The sequence below is a fragment of the Aotus nancymaae genome, unplaced genomic scaffold, assembly GCF_030222135.1.
Source record: "Aotus nancymaae isolate 86718 unplaced genomic scaffold, 86718_ANA_hifiasm-v0.15.2.pri h1tg000029l, whole genome shotgun sequence".
NCBI lineage: Eukaryota > Metazoa > Chordata > Mammalia > Primates > Aotidae > Aotus > Aotus nancymaae.
In genome coordinates, this window is record NW_026988442.1 from 42,256,455 (window position 1) to 42,278,192 (window position 21,738).

At 57.3% G+C, this 21,738-nt stretch overlaps 1 protein-coding gene across 1 annotated transcript; it reads right to left on the minus strand.

The window, feature by feature from the left end:
• Positions 1 to 16,501: 16,501 nt before the first annotated feature.
• LOC135276981 (uncharacterized) lies at positions 16,502 to 21,703 on the minus strand. Its single transcript, XM_064382591.1, is given in 2 exon segments — positions 16,502 to 19,420; positions 19,422 to 21,703. Coding segments are annotated over 2 exon segments (2,163 nt in total). The 5' UTR covers positions 19,703 to 21,703; the 3' UTR covers positions 16,502 to 17,538.
• Between the last annotated feature and the right edge of the window lie 35 nt (positions 21,704 to 21,738).

Sequence of the window (21,738 nt, forward strand, 5' to 3'; positions counted from 1 at the left end):
CCTCCTTCCGTTAGGGCTGGGGCTGTACCCTAGTAGGTTTATCCTGGCCAAGGGCAGCCTTGGTCTGTAGACACCCAGAATAGCCCCAGGAACCCTTCCTCCTGGTCCTGGCAGCAAGCAGGCAAGGGGCAGGATTCAGCCCCAGACTCTTCCCCACCTGACTGGCCTGCGGGTTTCCACAGCACCGCCTGCCCTGGGCTCTCAGCTGAATTTCTTTTTTTTTTTTAGATGGCGTTTGCTCCATCGCCCAGGTTGGAGTGCAGTGGTGCAATCTCAGCTCACTGGAACCTCTGTCTCCCCAGAGTCGAGCAATTCTCCTGCCTCAGCCTCCTGAGTAGCTGGGATTATGGGCATGCTCCACCACACCCGGCTAATTTTTTGTATTTTTAGTCGAGACAGTGTTTCACGATGTTGGTCAGGAACTCCTAACATCAAGTCATCTGCCCACCTCGGTCTCCCAAAGTTCTGGGATTACAAGCATGAGCCACCGCATCCAACCTGAATATTTTTTTAAAGGCACAAAAAATATTTACCATTTCTTGCCTCCAGAAGCTGAACAAAATAAAATTCACTTTCACATCCTCGGCAACCAAACGGCCCCTTCAGATCCACCTGCCGAGGTTACGGCCAGCCCCACCCCCAGCAGTTTTCCAGGCTGCGTGTCTGGGGGTGTCTGATCACACACCGCCGGCTCCTGCCCGGCTGGGGGAGGTTTCAGTTCCCACCACACAGACAGGCTGATCACCAGCCACTTCTGCTCACTTCTTTCTTATTGTGCTGTGTTTACTTAGCAGTAAAATCATTGACTTATTTGTCTGTGTTTTTTAAATTACAAAACTAATGCATGATGCCTGTAACCATCTCAAATGAAGAGTTTCCCAGGGAGTCAGAGCGAGAAAGTCTCTGTCTCACACCTCGCCCTGCACCACCTGCTGGGTTGTGGGTGGGAAACGTGCTTTGCCAAGATCACTCAGGGGACCGGGGTGCAGAGAGAGCTCGGGGATAGGGTTGAGGAGTCACCAGGCCCCACCGACTACCTGGGCACCCGTCCAAGCCTCAGCATCCCTGCAGCGCTGGCCCGGAGTCAGACTCCTGGTGGCTTGGAGCTGGGGGGCATGGCTCCCCAGGATTGTCAGGGCTCTTTGGGAGCAGGAAGACAAAAGCCCAGGGAAGCTCACTGGGGCTTCATCCTCGTGGCCACTACAGGCACGGTCCAGAGCTGACAGTGCCGCCCAGGCTGCAGCCCTGAGCCCCCGCCAGCAGCCAAGCACCCCAAACTCACAGATGCCACATCATAGGCACCAGCATGGAGAGGAGGCCTGTTTCCAGGGCACGCTCTACCCCCACCCCTACCCCCAACCCCAGCCTCACCCCCACTCCTGTTGCCACCTCCACGCCCCACCATCCATCCCTGCACTCTCGGTGACTCTCAGTGGTGGCCACATCAAGAATAAACCCACTGGGTCTCCAGGACACCCCACAAGAGGTGGAATTCTGAGAGGTGGGTTGGGTGGGCATTCAGGGGCTAAACAGGTATGGTGAAGGCCCAGGGACAGGGAGACACAGGCAGCCGTGTATGGGACAAGGACGTCACCATGATTAGACTTTGGGGCCAACATGCAGTAACAGGGCCAGCATCACCTCCCGCCTGAACAACAGCAGACAGAATGTACAGAGCCACTGTTCGGAGACCCTGGATGTCTGCAGCAGAGGTCCGCAGCCCCAGAGGACGAGCCCTCCAGCCGAGGCAGCTTCTTCCTGGTGCAGTCCTGGGTGGAAGGGGCCAAGCTGCGAGTGTGGGGAGGCCCAGGCGCCTGGTAGAGAGGGAGAGGAGGGAGCTCCACAGACACGGGGCCTCTGAGAGGGACAGGAGGGAGTTCCACAGACAGGGGGCCTCTGAGAGGGACAGGAGGGAGCTCCACAGACACGGGGCCTCTGAGAGGGACAGGAGGGAGTTCCACAGACACGGGGCCTCTGAGAGGGACAGGAGGGAGCTCCACAGACACGGGGCCTCTGAGAGGGACAGGAGGGAGTTCCACAGACAGTGGGTCTCTTAGAGGGAGAGGAGGGAGCTCCACAGACACGGGGCCTCTGAGAGGGACAGGAGGGAGCTCCACAGACAGGGGGCCTCTGAGAGGGAGAGGAGGGAGCTCCACAGACACGGGACCTCTGAGAGGGACAGGAGGGAGCTCCACAGACACGGGGCCTCTGAGAGGGACAGGAGGGAGCTCCACAGACAGGGGGTCTCTGAGCCTCTGGGATCTGCTCTGCACGCCCTGGGCAGAAGCGGCCCAGGCCAGGAAAAGGCCCATCTAAAGGGATCAGAAGGAGCAGCGCCCCATTCCCGTAGGGCCAGGAGAGGGTCATTTCCCCAGCCAGCCTGGAAACCTCAAAATCTACAGCATGGCAACCAGAGAACTCAGCAGGGAAGCACTGGGCAGTCTCAGCAGGGGGAATAATTAGGATGACGTGCTGCTCTGTTGAGATGAACACACCTGAAACACCAAAACCCCAGAATTAAAGTGTTCTGGGTAACACATCACTCCATGACAAATGTCAAAAACCAGGCCTAACCAAATTATTGTGAATTAAAATTCACAACTTATGGCATTAAATCGAGGATTACCAGGCATGTGCAGAAATAGAAAAATGTGACCCCCTATGTCAATTGACTGAAACTGACCTCAAACTGATGTAGATTTAGAGTTAATGGACAAGGACATTTAAAATGTTAGTAGAGGCCAGTGCAGTGACTCACACCTGTAATCCCCGTACTCTGGGAGGCCTCAAGGTCACGTGAGGTCAGAAGTTTGAGACCAGCCTAGTCAACATGGTGAAACTCCATCTCTACTAAAAATACAAAAAATTAGCTGTGCAGGGTGGCAGTTGCCTGTAATCCTAGCTACTTGGGAGGCTGAGGCAGGAGACTCGCTTGAACCCGGGAGGCGGAGGTTGCAATGAGCTGAGATCACACCACTGCACTCCAGCCTGGTGCTTGGTGACAGAGCAAGACTCTGTCTCAAAAAACAAAGTTATCAGAGCTGTGTTTAATTCATGCAGAAAGTTAAGGAGAGGCATGGGAAGTGAAGAGAGCCACACGGAACTTCCCGGGATGAAAACTCAGGCAGCTGAGGCACGAGCGCACTGCGCAGGATGGATGTCAGACAGATCCTGCAGAAGAAAAGATTCGGGAAGCCGCAGCTGTTAGCAGTAGAAACTATCCACAGTGAAACACGGGGAAAAAAGAATTTTTAAGAAATTAAAAGAACATCAGTGACCAGTGAGACAACTTAAAGTGGACAAATATATATGTAATTGCTGTCCCCTGAGAAGGAGAGACAGAAAAAATATTTGAAAAAAATATGTCCCAAAATATTCCAAATTTTGTGGAAACAACAAGCCCGCAAAGCCAAGTTCAACAATCCCAAGCACAAGACACACGTGACTACAACCCTGCAAAGGCACCTCATCATTAAATTGTTCAAAATCAGTGGAAAAGAGAAATCTGGCAAAATGAGAAAAGCCACCAGGAAAAAAAAAAAAGACACGTTAGACAGAGAAGAATAAAGGACAACAACAGGCATCTCCTCAGAAACTACGTGAGCAGCAAGTTTTAGAGCAACAGCGTTAAAAGCTCATCTAGAATTCTATACCCAGCAAAAATATCCTGCACAAACAAAGACAAGCCTGCAAGTCTGGGCTTAATGTGGGGAGTTGAAAAGATCATCAGGACAATGCTTACAATGAGGGAAAAACGGGAAAACCCCGAAATTAGCATCTTTCTTGAATCTATCAGAAAGCTCAGTTCTTGGCCAACCACTCATTCCAAATCTGTGGAGTTGCAGGGACCAGGCTCCAGAGACGAGACACAGGACCCGAGCGTTTGGTCGCCTGGGCACACAGTGCTGGATGCCGCATAAGCCAGGAAGAAGGTTTGCCTAAACGTTTGTGCATTCTAAAGTCGGAGTGAGGCCGGTCTGACCCTGTGAAGTTCCTTGGGGCTGAAGACGTGGGCGTGGAGGGTCCCCCTTTTGCACAGTCCAATAGATGCTCACAGGAAAGGTCAGGGAAAATTACGAGAAACTTTCCCTCTGGTGCTAGCAGGCAAGGGGAATGGCAGCCACTGCCAAATGGCACTGGCACCACCTCCTCCTGTGAAGCTTGAGATTCACTCGCAGAGGGATGAGCACAGAAACTGTCATCCCAGGACACTTGCAGGAAGACACGGATTGAGGGAGAGGAAACGAGAAGGGAAAAGCTCTGCCCCTGGGAACGGGAAGGAAGATGCTTGGCCCAGCTCTGTGGCTAGAAAGGAGCCTGTACACTTGCAAAGGCCACACCCCTGATACCCAATGACACAGTGGTGGCCTAAGATGGAGGCAGAGAAAATTCTCCACCTGTTCACACCAGACTAACAAGGGTTCAATAAGAATAAAACTGGAAGAGCTGAAAGAGAAACATTCTCCCTAGATATGAAACCTAGAAAAGACACAAAGCCAAGGAGAAGACATTGAGAAAACACCTGGCAGGTGGCCTACACCCTAAACACAGCAGGTAACCATAGCAACAACGTCAAACCAAGTCCAGGTCCTGACGTGATTAACAAACCTCCACACCAAGGACCTAGAGGAGGAAGGGCAGGCCATCACCAAGCATAAAGCCACTCACAGCAGCATCTACCGTCCTGCACAAAACGCCTGCCTTTCATGAAAATTTATAAGGCCTATGAAACACAAGAACAGACATACGCCCAAGAGGCAAAATAAGAATCAAAACCAGAATTGGGTAGGACACTGATATTGGGACTATCAGGCAGGGAACTTAAATAACGTCGAATGATACGTTATGGGATCTAACAGCAAAGGTGTACAATGTACAAGTGAGATGAGTCATTTCAGCAGAGAACGAAACTGTAAGAAAGAACCAAATGGAAAGACCTCAAACCAAAACCCCAGCTACAGAGACGGAAAATGCCTCTGATGGGGCAGCAGACTCAATACAGTGGAGGAAAGGGTCAGTGAATGTGAAGAGAGATCAATGCCCAATAACCAACGCGTGCACACACACAAATGCACACATGCACACACATGCATGTGCACACACGCACACACACATGCACACACACGCACATATGCACACACAAATGCACACATACGTGCACACACAAATGCACACACATGCGCACACACGCACACACAAATGCAAACATGCCCACATGTGCACACACAAATGCACACACGCACACACAAGCACACACAAATGCACACACATGTGCACACGTGCGCATACACGTATATGCACACAGGTACACACACATGCACACACGCACACACGCACACGTGCACACAAATGCACACACGCATATGCACACATGCACATACACACATGCACACAAGCACATGTGCACACACACCTGCACACACACATGCACATGTGCACACACACGCGCACACACAAATGCTCACACACACACGTACACACACATGTGCGCACACATGCATACACATTCACACACGCACACATGCGCACACATGCACACATGACATGCACACACGTGCACACAGTGGGGAGGGGAAGGCAGAACATCTAAGAGCAGAAGGAAAGAAAACGGGGAAGAGCTGTGGGTCTCCACATGCAAGCCTGGAACCTGAACGTGTGAAGTCCTGCTCGCCTCGCCTCGGCTGATGTCTCCCATCCTCCACCTGCGTTCGCCATTGTCCCTGATCGCCCCGCGGCAGAGCTTTCCCGGACAAGCCCCTCACCCCACCCTGCCATCTTCACTGTTCTTATGATAATGTAGATACCTCTCACCCAACCCCGCCACTGCAACTGAACTTGTGGTCGTGTATACTGCTGGCCCGGTCCCCCACCGCTGTAACTGAACTGACTCTGCAACACCCCTGCCCCCCAAAAAACTACCTGAACCTATAAAACCAGCTCCTATCCCACTGCCCTTTGCTAATGCCCACCTGCACCCAGGTGAATAAACAGCCATGTTGCTCACACAAAGCCTGTCTGGAAGGTCTCTTCATTCAAAGCACTCGTTTTTCAACAAGAGCTATTTGGAGAAATGAGGGCTATATCTTTTTCAAAATTAATGACAAATACTAAGCCACACATCTAAGAAACTTAACACTAAGTAAGGCAAATACCAAAAATAAGTGCCCCAGACATATCAAATTCAAACTTTTGAGAACGAAAGGCAGCCCAGTCGCGGCGGCTCACGCCTGTAGTCCCAGCACTGTGGGAGGCTGAGGAGGGCAAATCACTTGAGGTCAGGAGTTCAAGACCAGCCTGGCCAACATGGTGAAACCCTGTCTACTAAAAATACAAAAATTAGCCAGATGTGATGGTACACGCCTGTAGTCCCAGCTACTCAGGAGACTGAGGCACGAGAATTACTTGAACCCAAGGGGGCAGAGGCTGCAGTGAGCCAAGATCGCACCACTGCACTCCAGCCTGGGTATTGGAGCCAGACTGCATCAGAAAGAAAAGAGAAAAAGAGAGAAGAGAAGACAGAAGCACAGAGAGAGAGAAATGAGAGTTTGGGCCCCGGGGTCCACTGCCACCGAGATCTTGGAGACCAGCAGTGGGATGCTCTCACTTCTATTGAGCTGCAAATCTGGGGGCAGGGTAGGTAGGGCGTGGCAGTGACAGGGTTAAGTACATCACGTGTCATTCAGGTAGGGGCTCAGGAATTTCTTGTCTTTTATTTCTACAATTTCTTGTCTGCACCAGCCAGGAGGGGCTCACAGAACCCTGGAGGGCTGGACCCTATAGGACCTGGGACCTTTCTCAATTAATCCAATAAAAGATGCTCCCCCCGCCAAAAAAAAAAAAAACAGGAGAAAAGAAACTGAGCCAAACGGAACAAATACAAGACAGCCAGCAAGATGCTGGAGAGTTCTTCTTTTTTTTTTTTTTGAGACGGAGTTTCGCTCTTCTTACCCAGGCTGGAGTGCAATGGCACGATCTCGGCTCACCACAACCTCCGCCTCCTGGGTTCAGGCAATTCTCCTATCTCAGCCTCCTGAGTAGCTGGGATTACAGGAACACGCCACCATGCCCAGCTAATTTTTTGCATTTTTAGTAGAGACGGGGTTTCGCCATGTTGACCAGGATGGTCTCGATCTCTTGACCTCCTGATCCACCCTCCTTGGCCTCCCAAAGTGCTGGGATTACAGGTGTGAGCCACGATGCTGGAGATTTCAATCCAACCACGTCCGTAATCACTGTAAATGGAGCAAGCTAAAAGCACCAGTTAGAAATGAAGAGATTGTCGGACGAGATTTCAGAAAACAGTATCTAACTATGGCGCGTGGAAAGAAGTCACTGCAGCATCAGAACAAAGCGGTCAGAAGCTGACAGACGGGAAAGGTGACGACTGCTCACATCAGGGATGAAGAGGAACATCTGCCTCGTGATAACAAAGCTCACTTCTCCAAGAACACATCACCCTCCTAGGTGTGCACTCGGCTAGTAACAGTCTCCAGACACGTGAAGTAAACGCTGATGGAATTAAACAGAGAAATCGGGAAGTCCGCAGCTGTAGTTGGAGATGCCCGCACCCCTCCAGCAGTAACTGAAAATCAGCAACACTACAGACGACCTGACAACCTCAACCAATCAGAACGAACGGACGTTCGTAAAACACAGGGACATCCAGCAGCGCCTTCCTCTCGAGTACACACGGGGCTTTCAGGACAGCCCGTATGCTGGTCACAGACAAACTTTAAAATTTAAAAGACCAGAAATCATACAAAGTGTGTTCTTAGAACGTAAGGAAATTAAACTAGAATGAAATAACAGAATATGTGTGAGGTCTTACAAACATTTGGAAATTAAATAGCACACTGTAAAATAATCCATGAAAGAGGAAGTCTCAAGAAAAACTTTAAAATATTTTGAACTGAAATGAAAATGTAAAGAATAACAGCAAAATTTGTGGTAGGCAGGTAAAGCTGTGCTTGGAGGAAAATTTATAGTATTAATTTATTATATTAGAAAAAAGAAATATTTAAAATAAGTAACCCAAACTTCCACCTAAAGAAACTGAGGATGAAAATTAACCCTAAAGTAAGTAGAAGGGAGGAAACCATAGATTAACCTTAGACAGACTGAGCAAGAAAGAAAGAGAAAAGAGAGAGAGAAAGAAAGAAAGAGAAAAAGGAAGGAAAGAAGGAAGGAAGAAAGAAAAAAGAAAAGATAGCCGGCCGGGCGAAGTGGCAGGTGCCTGTAATCCCAGTACTTTGGGAGGCTGAGGCAGGTGGATCACTTGAGGCCAGAAGTTCGAGACCAGCCTGACTAGCATGGTAAAACCCCGTCTCTACTAGAATTTAAGAAAATCCTCTGGGCATGGTGGCAGGTGCCTGTAATCCCAGCTGCTTGGGAGGCTGAGGCAGGAGAACTGTTTGAACCCAGGAGGCAGAGGTTGCGGTGAGCTGAGATCTCGCCACTGCACTCCAGCCTGGGTGATGGAGCAAGACTTTGTCTCAAAATAAATAAATAAATAAAAAGATGCAAATTATATTAGGAATGAATGAGGGGGACATCACTATCGATACCAGTCATTAAAGGAACAATAAAAAATGCAAGAAACGACTGACAACAGGTTCAGCAACTTGAGTGGACCAATTCCCTGAGAGACACGAACTACCAAACCTTCCAGGAAGAAGCAGGTAACCGAGATGGTCCTACGCCTGTTAAAGAAGTCACATTTGTAGTTAAAAGTCTTCCAAAGGGCAGTGCTGGTAACGCAAGGCTGCAGCCAGCTAACGTCTGTTCTCCCATCAGCCGAGGGGCTGGTGACAGCGGGCGCAGGAAGGCCGTGAGTGACTGCCGCCGGAGGGCTGTGCGTCCCGGACAATGAAGAAAGGCAGACTGACAGCCTCTTAGCTGTGGGTAACCCCCGACACGGGCACCGAGGGAGGAGAGCGTGGGCAACCCCCCACATGGGCACCGAGGGAGGAGAGTGTGGGCAACCTCCCACACGGGCACCGAGGGAGGAGAGCGTGGGCAACCCCCCACACGGACACCGAGGGAGGAGAGCGTGGGCAACCCCCCACACGGGCACCGAGGGAGGAGAGCTGTGCAGACCCCGGGCACAATTCATGCCTGAAGAATATCTTAGTTTATGGTGTTATTACTCAGCTATTTCCTCTATATAATGTTTCCATATAATAATATAATAACTTTGCTTACATATATCAAGCTTATATAATCATACTTGGTACTTGTATCTAGCACACTTAGTTCCATATAATCTTTCTATGTAATCATACAGGTATTGTAGTCGGAGCTGTACCGACACATTTACTGCTGATTTATAGAATCTTTCTATATAACCATATAGTAGTCTGTAATAGGAGGAATGCCAAAGCAGTCACAGAACAGAAGCAGTACAAGGGAAAACAGCCAGACCAGGACGAGAACCAAAGACCCCGGCGGTGGCGTCCCTGCCTGAAAGGGCACACGCTGTATGGCAGGCTTGGAGCAGGAGCCGCTCCTCCTGATAAAGGAGTTGTAGCGCTTTGCATCCAGTTCCTGTGGAAAGTCGGCCTCAGGCCTGAGATCCTGGAAGTAACCAAGGGAGAAGAACCCTCTGGTGTGACCAGTCACGGCTGCTGTACACCCTGTCAGTCTTTCTCCCTTCTGTGCCGGCTCAAATCATCCTCCCATAAATATCCTAAGAGAAGAGCACAAGTCTGTCAGCTCCCACTGCACTGGCTTACAGTATCCTTCTATTAGAAACCCTTTGAAGTCTCCAGCCCCCAGATAAGAAGCGTCACGCATGACACCTGCTGCACACAGCCCACCTCCTTGTCTCGGTGACCTAATAGGGGTGGACCCCTTTTCTGTACAGGACCCTCTACTACTGCGCACGGCCCGGCCCCCTGCTGCGCACGGCCCACCTCTCTGCCCAGGTGGGTGGATGCATGGCGGCCAACCCCAGGCTGCAGGGAGCATGCAGCACGGGCTGATTGAGCACCAAGCGTATCCCGGCACGAGGGAACGAGCCGAGCTAGCCTGGACCCAGGCAGAGCTGACCAGGGCCACGTCCAGGAAATGATGGAGGGGCCGAGTGTGGTCAAAATTCACTGGGGAAGACGGACCCTCCAGGAGGGCCACTCAGGGAAGCTTCATAGAGGAAGCAGCACTTGGGCGAGGCCTTGGGGTTGGGGGAGGACCACGGAGAGGAGCTGCGTCCTTCCGAGACAAAGGGGCTGGAGGTCTGGGTGGGGGCAGAGGAGGGGAGGTGGGGGCTCCGTGAGCTGCACGGCAGCAAGTCTGAGCCTGGTGGTCTCGGGTCCCAGAGTCTCCCTGTGGCGGGGCGGGCAAGGAGGCAGGGGGCCCATCGGGGCTCACTGCCTGAGCAACCAGGAGGATTGGGTCTCCAGCCAGCAGCAGGGAGGAAGTGAACATGAATCCATTCCAATGCAAATGTCAAGCCAACCGTGCGCAGGAAAACTTGGCAGTTCTGAATGTCAAGGAGGGAGTCCCGCTCTAGCTGGCAGTGCGGTGTGGCTGGGCCGTTTCCTCCAGCTCCTAGGCTGTGGGAGGAGGCTGCTGGCAGGGCCACCGCCTGGCATGGAGGGGCTGCTGGGGCCTTCGAGAGGGGAGCGCACCCGGGAGCCGAGCTGGGGACTCACCACTGAGGGAAGGAGCCCCAGCAAGGCACAGCCCGGTCCAGGGACTCCTGTCTGCATGGCCTCTGAGACCTGTGGGAGCTGGTGTGCCCAGACGGCCTCCGCTGGAGGCCAGGGCTGCTGAGCACAGACCAGGATGCAGGGCAGAATGCAGGTCCTGTGGCGGCGGGGCGGTGTCTGAGCCAGGCCTGAGGACACAGTGCTGGATTCATATCAGGCCAGGAAAAGGCGGAGGTGCTGGCGGGTCTCGGTCCCCCGACCACCTGCTGCCTTACGAGAGCTCCTGCGTGGACAGTGGGAGGGTCTGGGGCTGCTGTCTGGTGTGATACCCGGGGGGCCTGAGTCCAGGCAGGGGCTCCACCCTAAGAGGGGCGTGGGTGATGAGCTCCCAAGACATGACCACGATGGGTGTGAAGATGAGGCCACGTGGGCAAACCGAGGCCAAGTGACTGCTGCAGGGACGCACCCGACGTGCAGGGGCATAGGGTGACATCTGATGAAGGAGTGGCAGGGAGGGCATCCAGGCCACCAGGACGGCATCGCAGAGAGACCGGGCGCCGAGCGCCCCCCGCCCTCGGAGCCACCCCCAGACCCTGCCGCCCCTCAGCCCTCCTCCGGCAGGCACGGCCTCACCATCTCCTCCCCTGCAGGCAACAGGTACTCCATGGGTGCTCCTGCCCCCGCGAGAGGCTGGCGCAGCTCCCTCTCTCTCTCTGCTGGCCTATGACAGCAGACCCAGGGGTCCCCACCCAGGGTCACTCCAGGCCGGAGGGGACGCCTGGCTCAGTCCTTGTCTCCTGAGATGATCTCTTGAGCTGAACCAGTTTGCTTTTACATCGAAAAAGAAATGAAGTGTTCTGCATTGTATTAAAGCAGATATGGCTGCAAACAGGTGGGACTCCCCTCCCAAGGACTCAGCCAAGCTCACATGCAGGGACTTTCCCAGCGTCACCATCAGTCCAGCCAGGGGGGCGGCGGATGGAAGCTGAATCAACACTGCCTGCGGGACACAGCTCCAGGCAGAGGGTGGGGTGCTGGTTCAGGGCAGTTCTGGGGCTCTGAGGAGGAGGCAGGGCTGGAGGTGGACCGGGGAGGGCCAGGAGAGTTCTAGAAGAGAGGAGAGAGGAGGGAAGGCAGGTGTGGGGACGGTGGGGATGGCATAGAGGGCCGCCCTCAGAGGGTCTGGGTGCCTCTAGAGAGCTGGCAGACTTCAGGGCAGGGAGCACAGCAGTCGGGGTTCCGCGGGGTGGCCGGGGCTGCAGGAGGAGGTGTGGCCGGGCCAGGTGGACAGGCAAGCTCGCAGGAGCATGTGCAGAAGGCCTGCTGTGTACAAACAGAAGAAACTTTCAGTTGAAATCCTTAAGCTGGCAGCTTGTGGGGTGGTCCGAGAAGATCGATGTGCTTACATCTGCTGTGTGGCTTGGGGCTCCCTCACCCCGTGGGGACTGACTCGGGGCTCCTCAGTGAACCCCTGCTCCGCCTTCGACAGTTCCTGAGTGTCCGTGGCTCGGACATCTGGGGTTGGTGGTTGGGGTGGGTGGTGCCAGAAGGTGAGAGGTGCCTGCTGCCTGCCCCTCAGGGACCTCCAGTGGCCTGGTGGTTCTGAGTCCTGCCAGGAGTGGGGATCCATGGGCGGCCAGGCTCTGGGTTCTGCCCACAGACCGGCCGTTTCCCTGGACAACTTTGTTCCACTTTTTGGCCCTCAGTTTCCAGTTCTTCAAGCCAAAAGGTTGATGCTGTGGGTCATTCCCACAGCACAGTTCTATTGCCTCAGAGCTGGAGAAGGGGTGAGGAGTGTGTGGACCAGGCGGGAGGCTGTGTGGGGTCACCTCCTGGGTGTGGAAGATGATGGGCGGGGCAGGGAGTGAGGAGCAGGAGCTGACCGGGAGCGGGGCTGGAGCGGGGCTGTGCCTGAGTGTGAGCTGACCGGGAGGGGGGTTGGAGCGGGGCTGGAGCGGGGCTGTGCCCATGTGTGAGCTGACCAGGAGTGGGGGTTGGAGCGGGGCTGGAGCAGGGCTGTGCCTGAGTGTGAGCTGACCGGGAGCAGGGCTGGAGCAGGGCTGTGCCTGAGTGTGAGCTGACCGGGAGGGGGATTGGAGCGGGGCTGGAACAGGGCTGTGCCTGAGTGTGAGCTGACCGGGAGTGGGCTGGAGCAGGGCTGTGCCTGAGTGTGAGCTGACCGGGAGGGGGGTTGGAGCGGGGCTGGAGCAGGGCTGTGCCTGAGTGTGAGCTGACCAGGAGGGGGGTTGGAGCGGGGCTGGAGCAGGGCTGTGCCCATGTGTGAGCTGACGGGGCAGGGGCTGGAGGGGGGCTGTGCCCATGTGTCCACACTGGACACGGATGAGGCCGCCTGGGAGATGCCAGGAGGTAAGGCCAAGACCCCAGGCCATGGAGGATGAGGGAAGCTGGAGTCCCCGCCCCAGCCTGTGGCTGCTCAGACCCACTGCCCTGAGCCTCGGCCCAGAGCCCCAGACTTCAGTCTACTCAAAACTGACCATGTTCTTGTAGCTGCTAATCCCACTTCTGGGCCCCATGGAGACTGCCAGGGGCTCACTGAGGTCCCCTCTGCTAACCGAGACCCAGCCCAGGAGGAAGAGGGCTGGGCCAGGCTCTGCTCCTGTTGTTTGTCGAAACTGTAAAATACACAGCATAAGACATAGCATCATCACAAGGGAAAGCACAGGGTTCAGTGTCCGGAAATATCACACATTCCCACTGTGGCTCAGTGGCTGGAAGTATCACACATTCCCGCTGTGGCTCAGTGACTGAAAATATCACATAGTCCCGCTGTGGCTCAGTGGCTGGAAGTATCACACATTCCCACTGTGGCTCAGTGACTGAAAGTATCACATAGTCCCGCTGTGGCTCAGTGACTGGAAGTATCACACATTCCCACTGTGGCTCAGTGACTGAAAGTATCACATAGTCCCGCTGTGGCTCAGTGGCTGGAAGTATCACACATTCCCACTGTGGCTCAGTGACTGAAAGTATCACATAGTCCCGCTGTGGCTCAGTGACTGGAAGTATCACACATTCCCGCTGTGGCTCAGTGGCTGGAAGTATCACATAGTCCCGCTGTGGCTCAGTGGCTGGAAGTATCACACATTCCCACTATGGCTCATTGACTGGAAGTATCACACATTCCCGCTGTGGTTCAGTGGCTGGAAGTATCACACATTCCCGCTGTGGCTCAGTGGCTGGAAGTATCACACATCCCCACTGTGGCTCATTGACTGGAAGTATCACACATTCCCGCTGTGGTTCAGTGGCTGGAAGTATCACACATTCCCGCTGTGGTTCAGTGGCTGGAGGTATCACACATTCCCACTGTGGTTCAGTGGCTGGAGGTATCACACATTCCCACTGTGGTTCAGTGGCTGGAGCCTGGGGGCAGGCACCTGTGGCTGGTTTGGGTGTGGTGCTGTGGACCAGGTGTGGGGACAAGTGATGCCCAGTGACTCTCTCCTCAGGGCATGAACGAGCTGGGGTGTTGTGGAATGGTGGGGCCGGGGGTCACAGTGGGTGAGGGGCAGCTGCAGCCAGGTCCTGGGGCTCTGGCGAGAGGAGGGGCCTCTGTGGACCCCCTGTGGACCCTGGGTTCTCTTGGGGGCCCCAGGCTCTCCCTGCCTCCCCCTGAGGCCTGCAGACACCCAGAAAGATGTTGGATCTGCTGGGCCTGGCCTCTCCTGGGACCCCTGCAGTCCCTTCCCTCAGCGCACCCGGGCAGATGCTGGCCACCAAGTGTCCAGCTGGGTGCCTCCTGTCTGCTGGCTTGGCTGCTCCCCCATCTGCTTGTCTTGTGTCCTTGCCACACCTCCCTCCCTACCCAGATCTTCCTCTGCCCACGTCCGGCCTCTGGACAAGCTCTCCTGCCCACCTCCCCACTGGCTCGCTGAGGCGCTCAGCCTGACACCCCACCCGCTGGCCTGGTCACGAGCGCCCCGGAGGGTGATTGATGCCCCTCACCGGGTGCAGGGGTCTGCATACCCACACTGCCTTCTCCTGCTGTGACCCCAAGTTCCGTGGGCACCACTGGGCGCCTCCCCCACCTGAGGGTTCTCTCGCAAAAGGGGCACATTTGTCAGAGCCCCTGAGTGCTCCAGTCTGAAGGGGACTCGGGGATGGGGGCATATGTGAGGGTCTGTGAGGGGCTAGAGGAGCCATGGTCACTGTGGTGGGGGAAAGCAGGGTGGGAAGCAGGGTGGGAGGGCCGCCTGCCAAGGGGTCTCCAGGGATGCTCAGGAGATCCCTGTCCGGGGGCAGCCAGAGAGTGAGTGCAGAGCCCCACCAGGAGCTGGGCCTGCAGAGCCTCAATAGGGATGGACTCCACGCTCCCCTCTAGGGAAGGACCCCATGCCCTACTCCATGGAAGGACCTCACAGCCCCCTCCAAAGATGGACCCTGCCCTTCATTCATCCTCTCACTCACTCGTTCATTCATTCACCAAACAGGCATGTGCCCCAAGACCTCCCAAAGGCAGAGTCCAACAGGAGCCCGGGCTCACGGAGCCTGAGCCAGACCCTGCACAGCAATAGCAGAATTCAACAGGTCCTGACTGCTGCTCCGGAGAGGGACGGGTGAACAGAAATGCCTGCCAAAGACCTGGGGGTGGGGGCCTCCCTCACCTCCCTCCCACTTCAGGAGCCAGGTGACAGCAGGATGTGACGCTGCCTGAGCAGGGATCTGCAGGGACACAGATGGCAGAGCCAGGACCCGGCTCTGCTGTGGCTCCAGCCCCACCCCGCAGGCTCTGGGTCCAGCAGTGCAGAATCACACGCGGTCCCTGCAGCCACCAGGGGCCGGGGACACCCCAAGTGCTTGAGTCCCCTCCTGTGGAGTGGGGTGACAGTGCGGCCAGTGGCAGGTGGCACGGGAGCACCATGTGGGCACGCCGTGGCGGATCCTTGGTGACATATGTGGAGCCAGGCTGTGGAAGGAGTGTGGCATGTGTCACAAAGAGCCCCTGGCACTGGGGTGGGTGGTGCAGACGGGGAGGAGGGTTCCTTTCCCACTAAGAGCTGAGTAGCCCCCTGGTCCCCACTGCTCCTGATGGCTGAGACACAGCAGCGCTCGGCACTGGGGTCCAGCGCCACAGACGGGACCTCTGCAGACCCAGGCCCAGCACAGGGCGGGTGTCAAGGGAGGAGGGCTCCAGCCTCCCCACCGCGAGATGATGAATTTCTGGTGTTTGGAGGCCGAGATTTGAGATATTCCGTGGTGGCCCCAGGAAACCGGCACAGCGCAGGCCTTCATGGCCCCAGGGCAGAGTGCGGTCTGGGAGGGGCCTTCCCTGCCCCAACCCTGGGTCGCCGACCCGGAGACCGGCCACCCAGAACAGCCCGTGTGAGTGAGGAGGCCACACACTGTCCAGGTTGAATCACTGCGTTTTACTGAGTGCACAGGTCCACCTGGCGTCCGAACTCGTCCCTGTGGCAGCAGGGATCCCCAGAACTTTCCACGGCCGTCCCGGCCATGGGGCCCCACACCCGAAGCCCCCCACAAACCTGCACTGGCGTTCCTGTGGCTCTGGCGTCAACCCGTCCGTGTGAGTAAGTTACTATCTCGGCTAATCTGTTAGAAAACTAGAGTTCATTCCCTGGGTGTCTATCCCTAGAAACGGACGCTGCACAAAGTGGAGACTGATCCACCGGAGAAAGGCCTGGTCACTACGGCACAAGGACTCATACAAACAGCCGGAAGTGTGCGTCGGTACTGAAGGCATTATGAAAGATTCTTTGGAGCATGAACAGAAGTGCAGACAGCCAGAGGCAACGGCGCAGACGGGGAAGCTGCAGCCAGCGTCACGGCCGGAGGGTGGCAGACCGCAGCGGAGTGGGGCGCGGGCGTGGCGGGCGCATGTGGCTGAGTGGATCCCAGGCAGGTGGGTGGCGTCCAGCTGGATCGCTGGCTCTGGGCGCCTCGGTGTGAGACCCCTCCTGCCCCGCGCTTGTCTCTGGAGCCCATCCCTCGGGCCCCTCGCCCGCCCAGCCTGGAGGCAGGGTCCAGGGCATCCGTGCCTGGCCAAGCCAGGGGACGTGGGGTGGCCTCAGGGAGTTCCTGTCCACATGCATTAAGGCAACGACTTTGTAAAAGCCAGGCGGAGTTGGCATGGGGCGTATGGGGGAGTGCACGCACCCGCCTGGCAGCCCCAGGGACCGGCCCCTCCTCGCTGGCAACTGGCCAAGAGTCAGACGCTAGGACCTCTCAGGACGAGCCACTTGCCAGACCCGGTGTCCTCGGCCAGCCAGAGCCACCACGGCAAGTGTCCGAGGCCAGAGTGCACTCAACCCCACCCCACAAATGCCTTTCAAACAGAGCAGGGCCCTCCCTCCCAAGCAGCCCCTTCCAGTCCCTCCTCCTCCACCATCTCCCACAACCTCCACTGTGACGTTACCTCTCCCAGGGTCAGCTGTCAGCCCCACCCTTACAAGACAGCACAGTTGGGCAAACCGGGACCCCCATCCACCCGTGCTCCCGGGGTCACGGAAAGCCTCTGGGTGTGCAGAGCTTCTCCAGGCCCCCTTGGTCCCAGAGTCCGTCATCCCACTTCCTTCAGGAAGCCCCGCCCCACCAGCTGTCTCTCCTGCTCCTTGGCGCTGTGCTGGGGCTGAAGTGGAGCCTGCGCCCCTGGGTGGGAACGTGGGACGGCTGGCCTGGCACAGCCACACGGGCCCCCCGGCCAGCCAATCTGACCTGCAGCCCCAAGCGTCCTGCATAGGCCTCTTGGCCCCACCCTCATGCCCTGGACATATATCCATGCGGTGTGGGAGGCACTGGACAGGGTCAGGGGACACCCAGGCACTAAGCACCCACCGCTCAGAGCTCAGCCCACTGCCGGGCACCCTCCACACAGGTCCAGCCTTCCGAGTGCCCCTCCCACCCCACGTGTGGTTCAAGGGTTTGTGCCACTGGGGCTGGGTGGTGTCAGCCTGTGACCCTGCAAACGCCCCCAGCCTGCACTCTGCAGCATTCCCAGCTCAGGGTGGTGGGGACGACACGGGCATTTCTGCAAAGCTCTGCCAGCTCCTTCAGCTCCTTGGCTTCCGGGAAACAACCAGAAATAGCTGAGGGCCCAGCTCGTTCCAGAGAGAAGTGGGGGGTCCTTTACAGGGTCCCTGACTGTGGGGACCAAGCCCAGCTGGGATCTTCCTCCCCTTCTCTCCAGCAGCAGGGTCTGGAGCCTAGGAACACAGAGACCTCCAGCCCGAAGGGAGTGGGGTCGTCTTGACACAGAGGAGACATTAACACATGTGCGCTGGCTGCAGCTCCCTCTGGGCGGGGCCTGGGGTGATGAGACCCACAGCTCCGACACTGCCCCCCGAGGAGCCCTCACAGTGCCTGAGGCGACTGCAGCCTCCAAGTCAGGGCTTGAGATGAGGCCCCCCAAAAGGGAGGCGCACGGCTGAGGGGCAGCGTGTCCGCCGGTGGGGCGTGTCAGGCACCTGCCACGATCGGACCTGTGTGCGGGAGGTGTGGGAGGGGCCTCCCCCAGTGTGTCCCAGCCGCGGTGGCAGCCGGAAGATTCATGGACTGCGATTTTACGCGGACAAGAGAGGGAGAAGCTGGGCCAGAGAACCACGAGGGGCGGCAGCACCTGCCAGGGCCTGGGATTCGAGGCTGGGCCACAAGTCCCAGGAGGGCACGGGGAATGGCCAGCACCTCCAGGGCAGACCAAATGCAGGACCACCCAGACACCCATACGGACGCCAGGGCACCTTGGCATCCGGCAGAATCCCTCCTCTGGATGGCCGCCAGGCTGTGGGGGGACAGGCAGCGTGAGACCCTGACTGGCCCCTGCCTGGACTTCTGCCACTGCGGCCCAGGAGCTCAGACAGCTGGACACCCCACCACAGGACCCCAAAACCACAGTGACTCCTTGTGGCTTCTCCCTAGGCAGCTTAAACCCAGCAGGGCCAAAGAGAAAGACCAGAGACAGAAGGGCAGGGAGTGTGCACACACGTGTGTGAGTGAGCGCGTATATGCGCATGTGTGTGCCGTGTGGCCTGTGCGCTTCAGTGTGCACGTGCACTGCATGGTCTGTGTACACGTGTGTGTGCTGTATGGTCTGTGTATGTGTGTATATGTGTGTACTGTGTGTGGTCCATACATGTGTGCGTGTGTGCTGTGTGATCTGTATACTATGTGTGCACAGGTGTGGGTGTGTGCATGTGTGGTCTGTGACTGTGTGTGCATGTGTGAGCATGTGTAAGCATGCATGTGCATACATGTATGCAGGCATGTCTGTGCATGTGTGCACTGTGCATGATCTGTACAAGTGTGTGCACGTGTGTGCTATGTGATCTGTGCAAGCACGTGTGCATGTAAGCATGAGTGTGTAAGCCTGTATGCAGGTGTGGGTTAGCATGTGTGTGTGCTGTGCATGGTCTCGTGTGTGCATGTGTGTGTATGCCTGTATGCATGCCTGTGTACATGGGTGTGTCCTGTATGCTTTTGTGCATGTGTGGTCTATCGGGGTCTTGTGTGTGTGCATGTAAGAGTGCATGTGTATGCCTGTATGCAGGGGTGCGTGTGCACGTGAGTGCTGTGTGTGGTCTGTACACGTTTGTGTGCGCATGTGTGTAAGCGTGTGTGTGCATGCCTGCAAGCAGGTGTGTGTGAGCCAGTGGCATGTGAAGATGTGCAATCTAACAAACATCGTGGGAGCTCTTTGCCATGAGGTGGCACTGGCCCTTGGCCACGCTTGGTCACACAGACCCCCGAGGCAGCATCGCACCACCTCCAGCCTCCTTCCCGCTGCACTTCTCTGAGGTGGGGCCCGGGCAGCAGGTGGCTGCACTGCTCAGGCTAGAGTCTGGGGGAGCCCAAGAGAGAGCCTCTAACCTGTTGTCTCCCGAAAACAGGGCCCCCAACCACTCCAGGACATGCACCCTCCATCCTCCCAGGGCCCAGAGACTTTCCAGGGGACACACCATGTGCTCCTTGCCGGACATGAGTCTAGCCCCGGTCCCTCCTGCTGGGCGGCAGGCTTCTGGGAGGGAAGGGATTGGCCTGTCCTCCCCCTGCTGCAGAACCCCCACCTGTGCCCAGGTGCTCATGCCTCAGAGGCTTTGTGGAGGAAAAGCAGGTGGGCTGCGCCTGGGAGGGGCACAGCCTCCCTCGGCCTCAGGTCTCCCTTCTCCGGGGTGCTGGAGCCCTGGTGGCTCAGACGGAACTGGAGATGGGGGGAGCAGTGGCTGGGGCTGGGGCTGCGTGGGGTGGGACACTCATACGCCTGCCTGTGGGCCCTGCTGCAGATTCCCTGTCCCACGACGGGAAGGCAAAGGGACATGGACCCAGGGCTCTAATCGGCTGGCGGGAGAGGGGAAGGGCATCACCCAGGAAAACACGCACCCACGGCCTCACCAGACGGGACACAGGGCCGGAGGCCACACACACGCTGCCTCTGGGAACAGAGCAGACAGCCCATGGGAACCTGGACAGTGGCTTCTGAGTCCTCCCAGTCGGCACCTCTTTGGGACGGGCAGATGTACCCGGACGGTGGGGCCTGGGAGTGTCCTGGCCGGGCTGGGGTAGGCACAGAGGCCAGGGCAGCAGCCCCCCAACACTGGATGCCAGATATGGCGCCCCAAAGACTCTGAGCGCCGGGACCCCCGCCTGCCAGGGGCGTACGACCTTCAGATGCTGCTAAGTCCTGCCCCTCAGGACGGGGTCCCTGGCTGACCTCAGGGCCTCAGGACCTCCCAGCCCAGCCAACCGAACTTAAAACCAAGGTGGAGGAGGAACATGCCAGGGCTCCCAGCATTTCTGCTACGACTCCAGCCCTGCTCACTCCCAGGGAGGCCAGGCCCTCCGGTGACGCCATCAACGCAAATGCCAGATGCTCCTGGGCTCGGATGCTGAAGCCTGGGGCTAAGGGCCTGCTCTGCCTCTCAGTGGCTGGACTCACTCCCCCATCAAAGCTGGCTGCCCCCAGGGCCACAGTGCCCACAACTGAAGGGACATGGGATGGTGTGTCCCGGAGGCCCAAGACGCCAGGAGGCCCCAGCTAAGGGACTGGTCAGTGGAGGAGAAGGGGCAGGCAGCTGCAGGGGGCAGGAGAGCCAGGGAGGGCCCTCAGCTGGCAGAGGCAGAAGTGGCTTCCTCCGGGAAGGCGGGGAGGGCGGCCTGTGCTGGCCTTGTGGGCGTCCAGTGGGTGTGGAGGCTTTCCCGGCCCGTGGTGTCATGGCCCTGCCCTGCCCAGGTCTGTTGGGGCACTGGTGGACACAGGTGAGGTGGGGCCCTGGTGAAGGACCGTGAGGCCTGCTCACCAGGCAGCACCCGGCCAGGGCAGTCAGGAGAGAGGAGAGGACTTGGGGTCCTGGCCCTCAGGTCTCCAAGGCTGGGGTGCTGCTGGCTCTCACACACCCCAGGAGCCCCCAGGGCCCCCTTTCTGAAGACCCTGCAGAGCTGGGCCCTCCCATAGAGGCTGAGCCCAGAGAGTGAAATGTCCACTCTGGGCTCCAGTTGTTCCCAGGCCCCACCTGTTCCTCAGCTGCGGGCAACTGCCTCCAGCTCGGGGCTGGCTCCCATCGAAAGACCCTCAGATCCCAGAAGGTGCAGGGAGAAGACAGCGACCAGCAGCTCTGTCGTCGGGCCCCCCAATGTGGGGGACAGGAAAGACCGCTTGGGGGGCCAGGTGTGAGGGCTGGCCATGCCCGCCTACAGCCGACAAGAAACCCTGCCAGGCCCCATGGCCCACAGGCCCTCGTGGAACAGGCCTGCCCTCACGGCCGGCCCCCCAGGCTCTGCTCCCTGAGCCCACCACCCGCCCTGGCGTCCTCCGGCCTGTCGCCACACCTGCCACACCCTGTCATCACTCCTGCCCGCCTCACACCGGCGACGAAGTCCACTGCAGCCCCGAACTGAGCGGACAGGGCAGCCTCGCTGATCCACGCTGCTCCGGAGCCACGGGGCCTTGCCCGGCCCTCCAGCCCCTGCTGGAAAATAACTTTTGCAAAAGGTCACTGCCAGGAGCCCCGTCCTTCAGCCCACACGGGCCCCTCCAGGGCCTACTTCCCCGCCACACTCAGTTATTATAAGAAAAGGGCCCCAGAGGGTTCCCGCCTCAAAACTTCGGAGGCGAGGCGCTGGG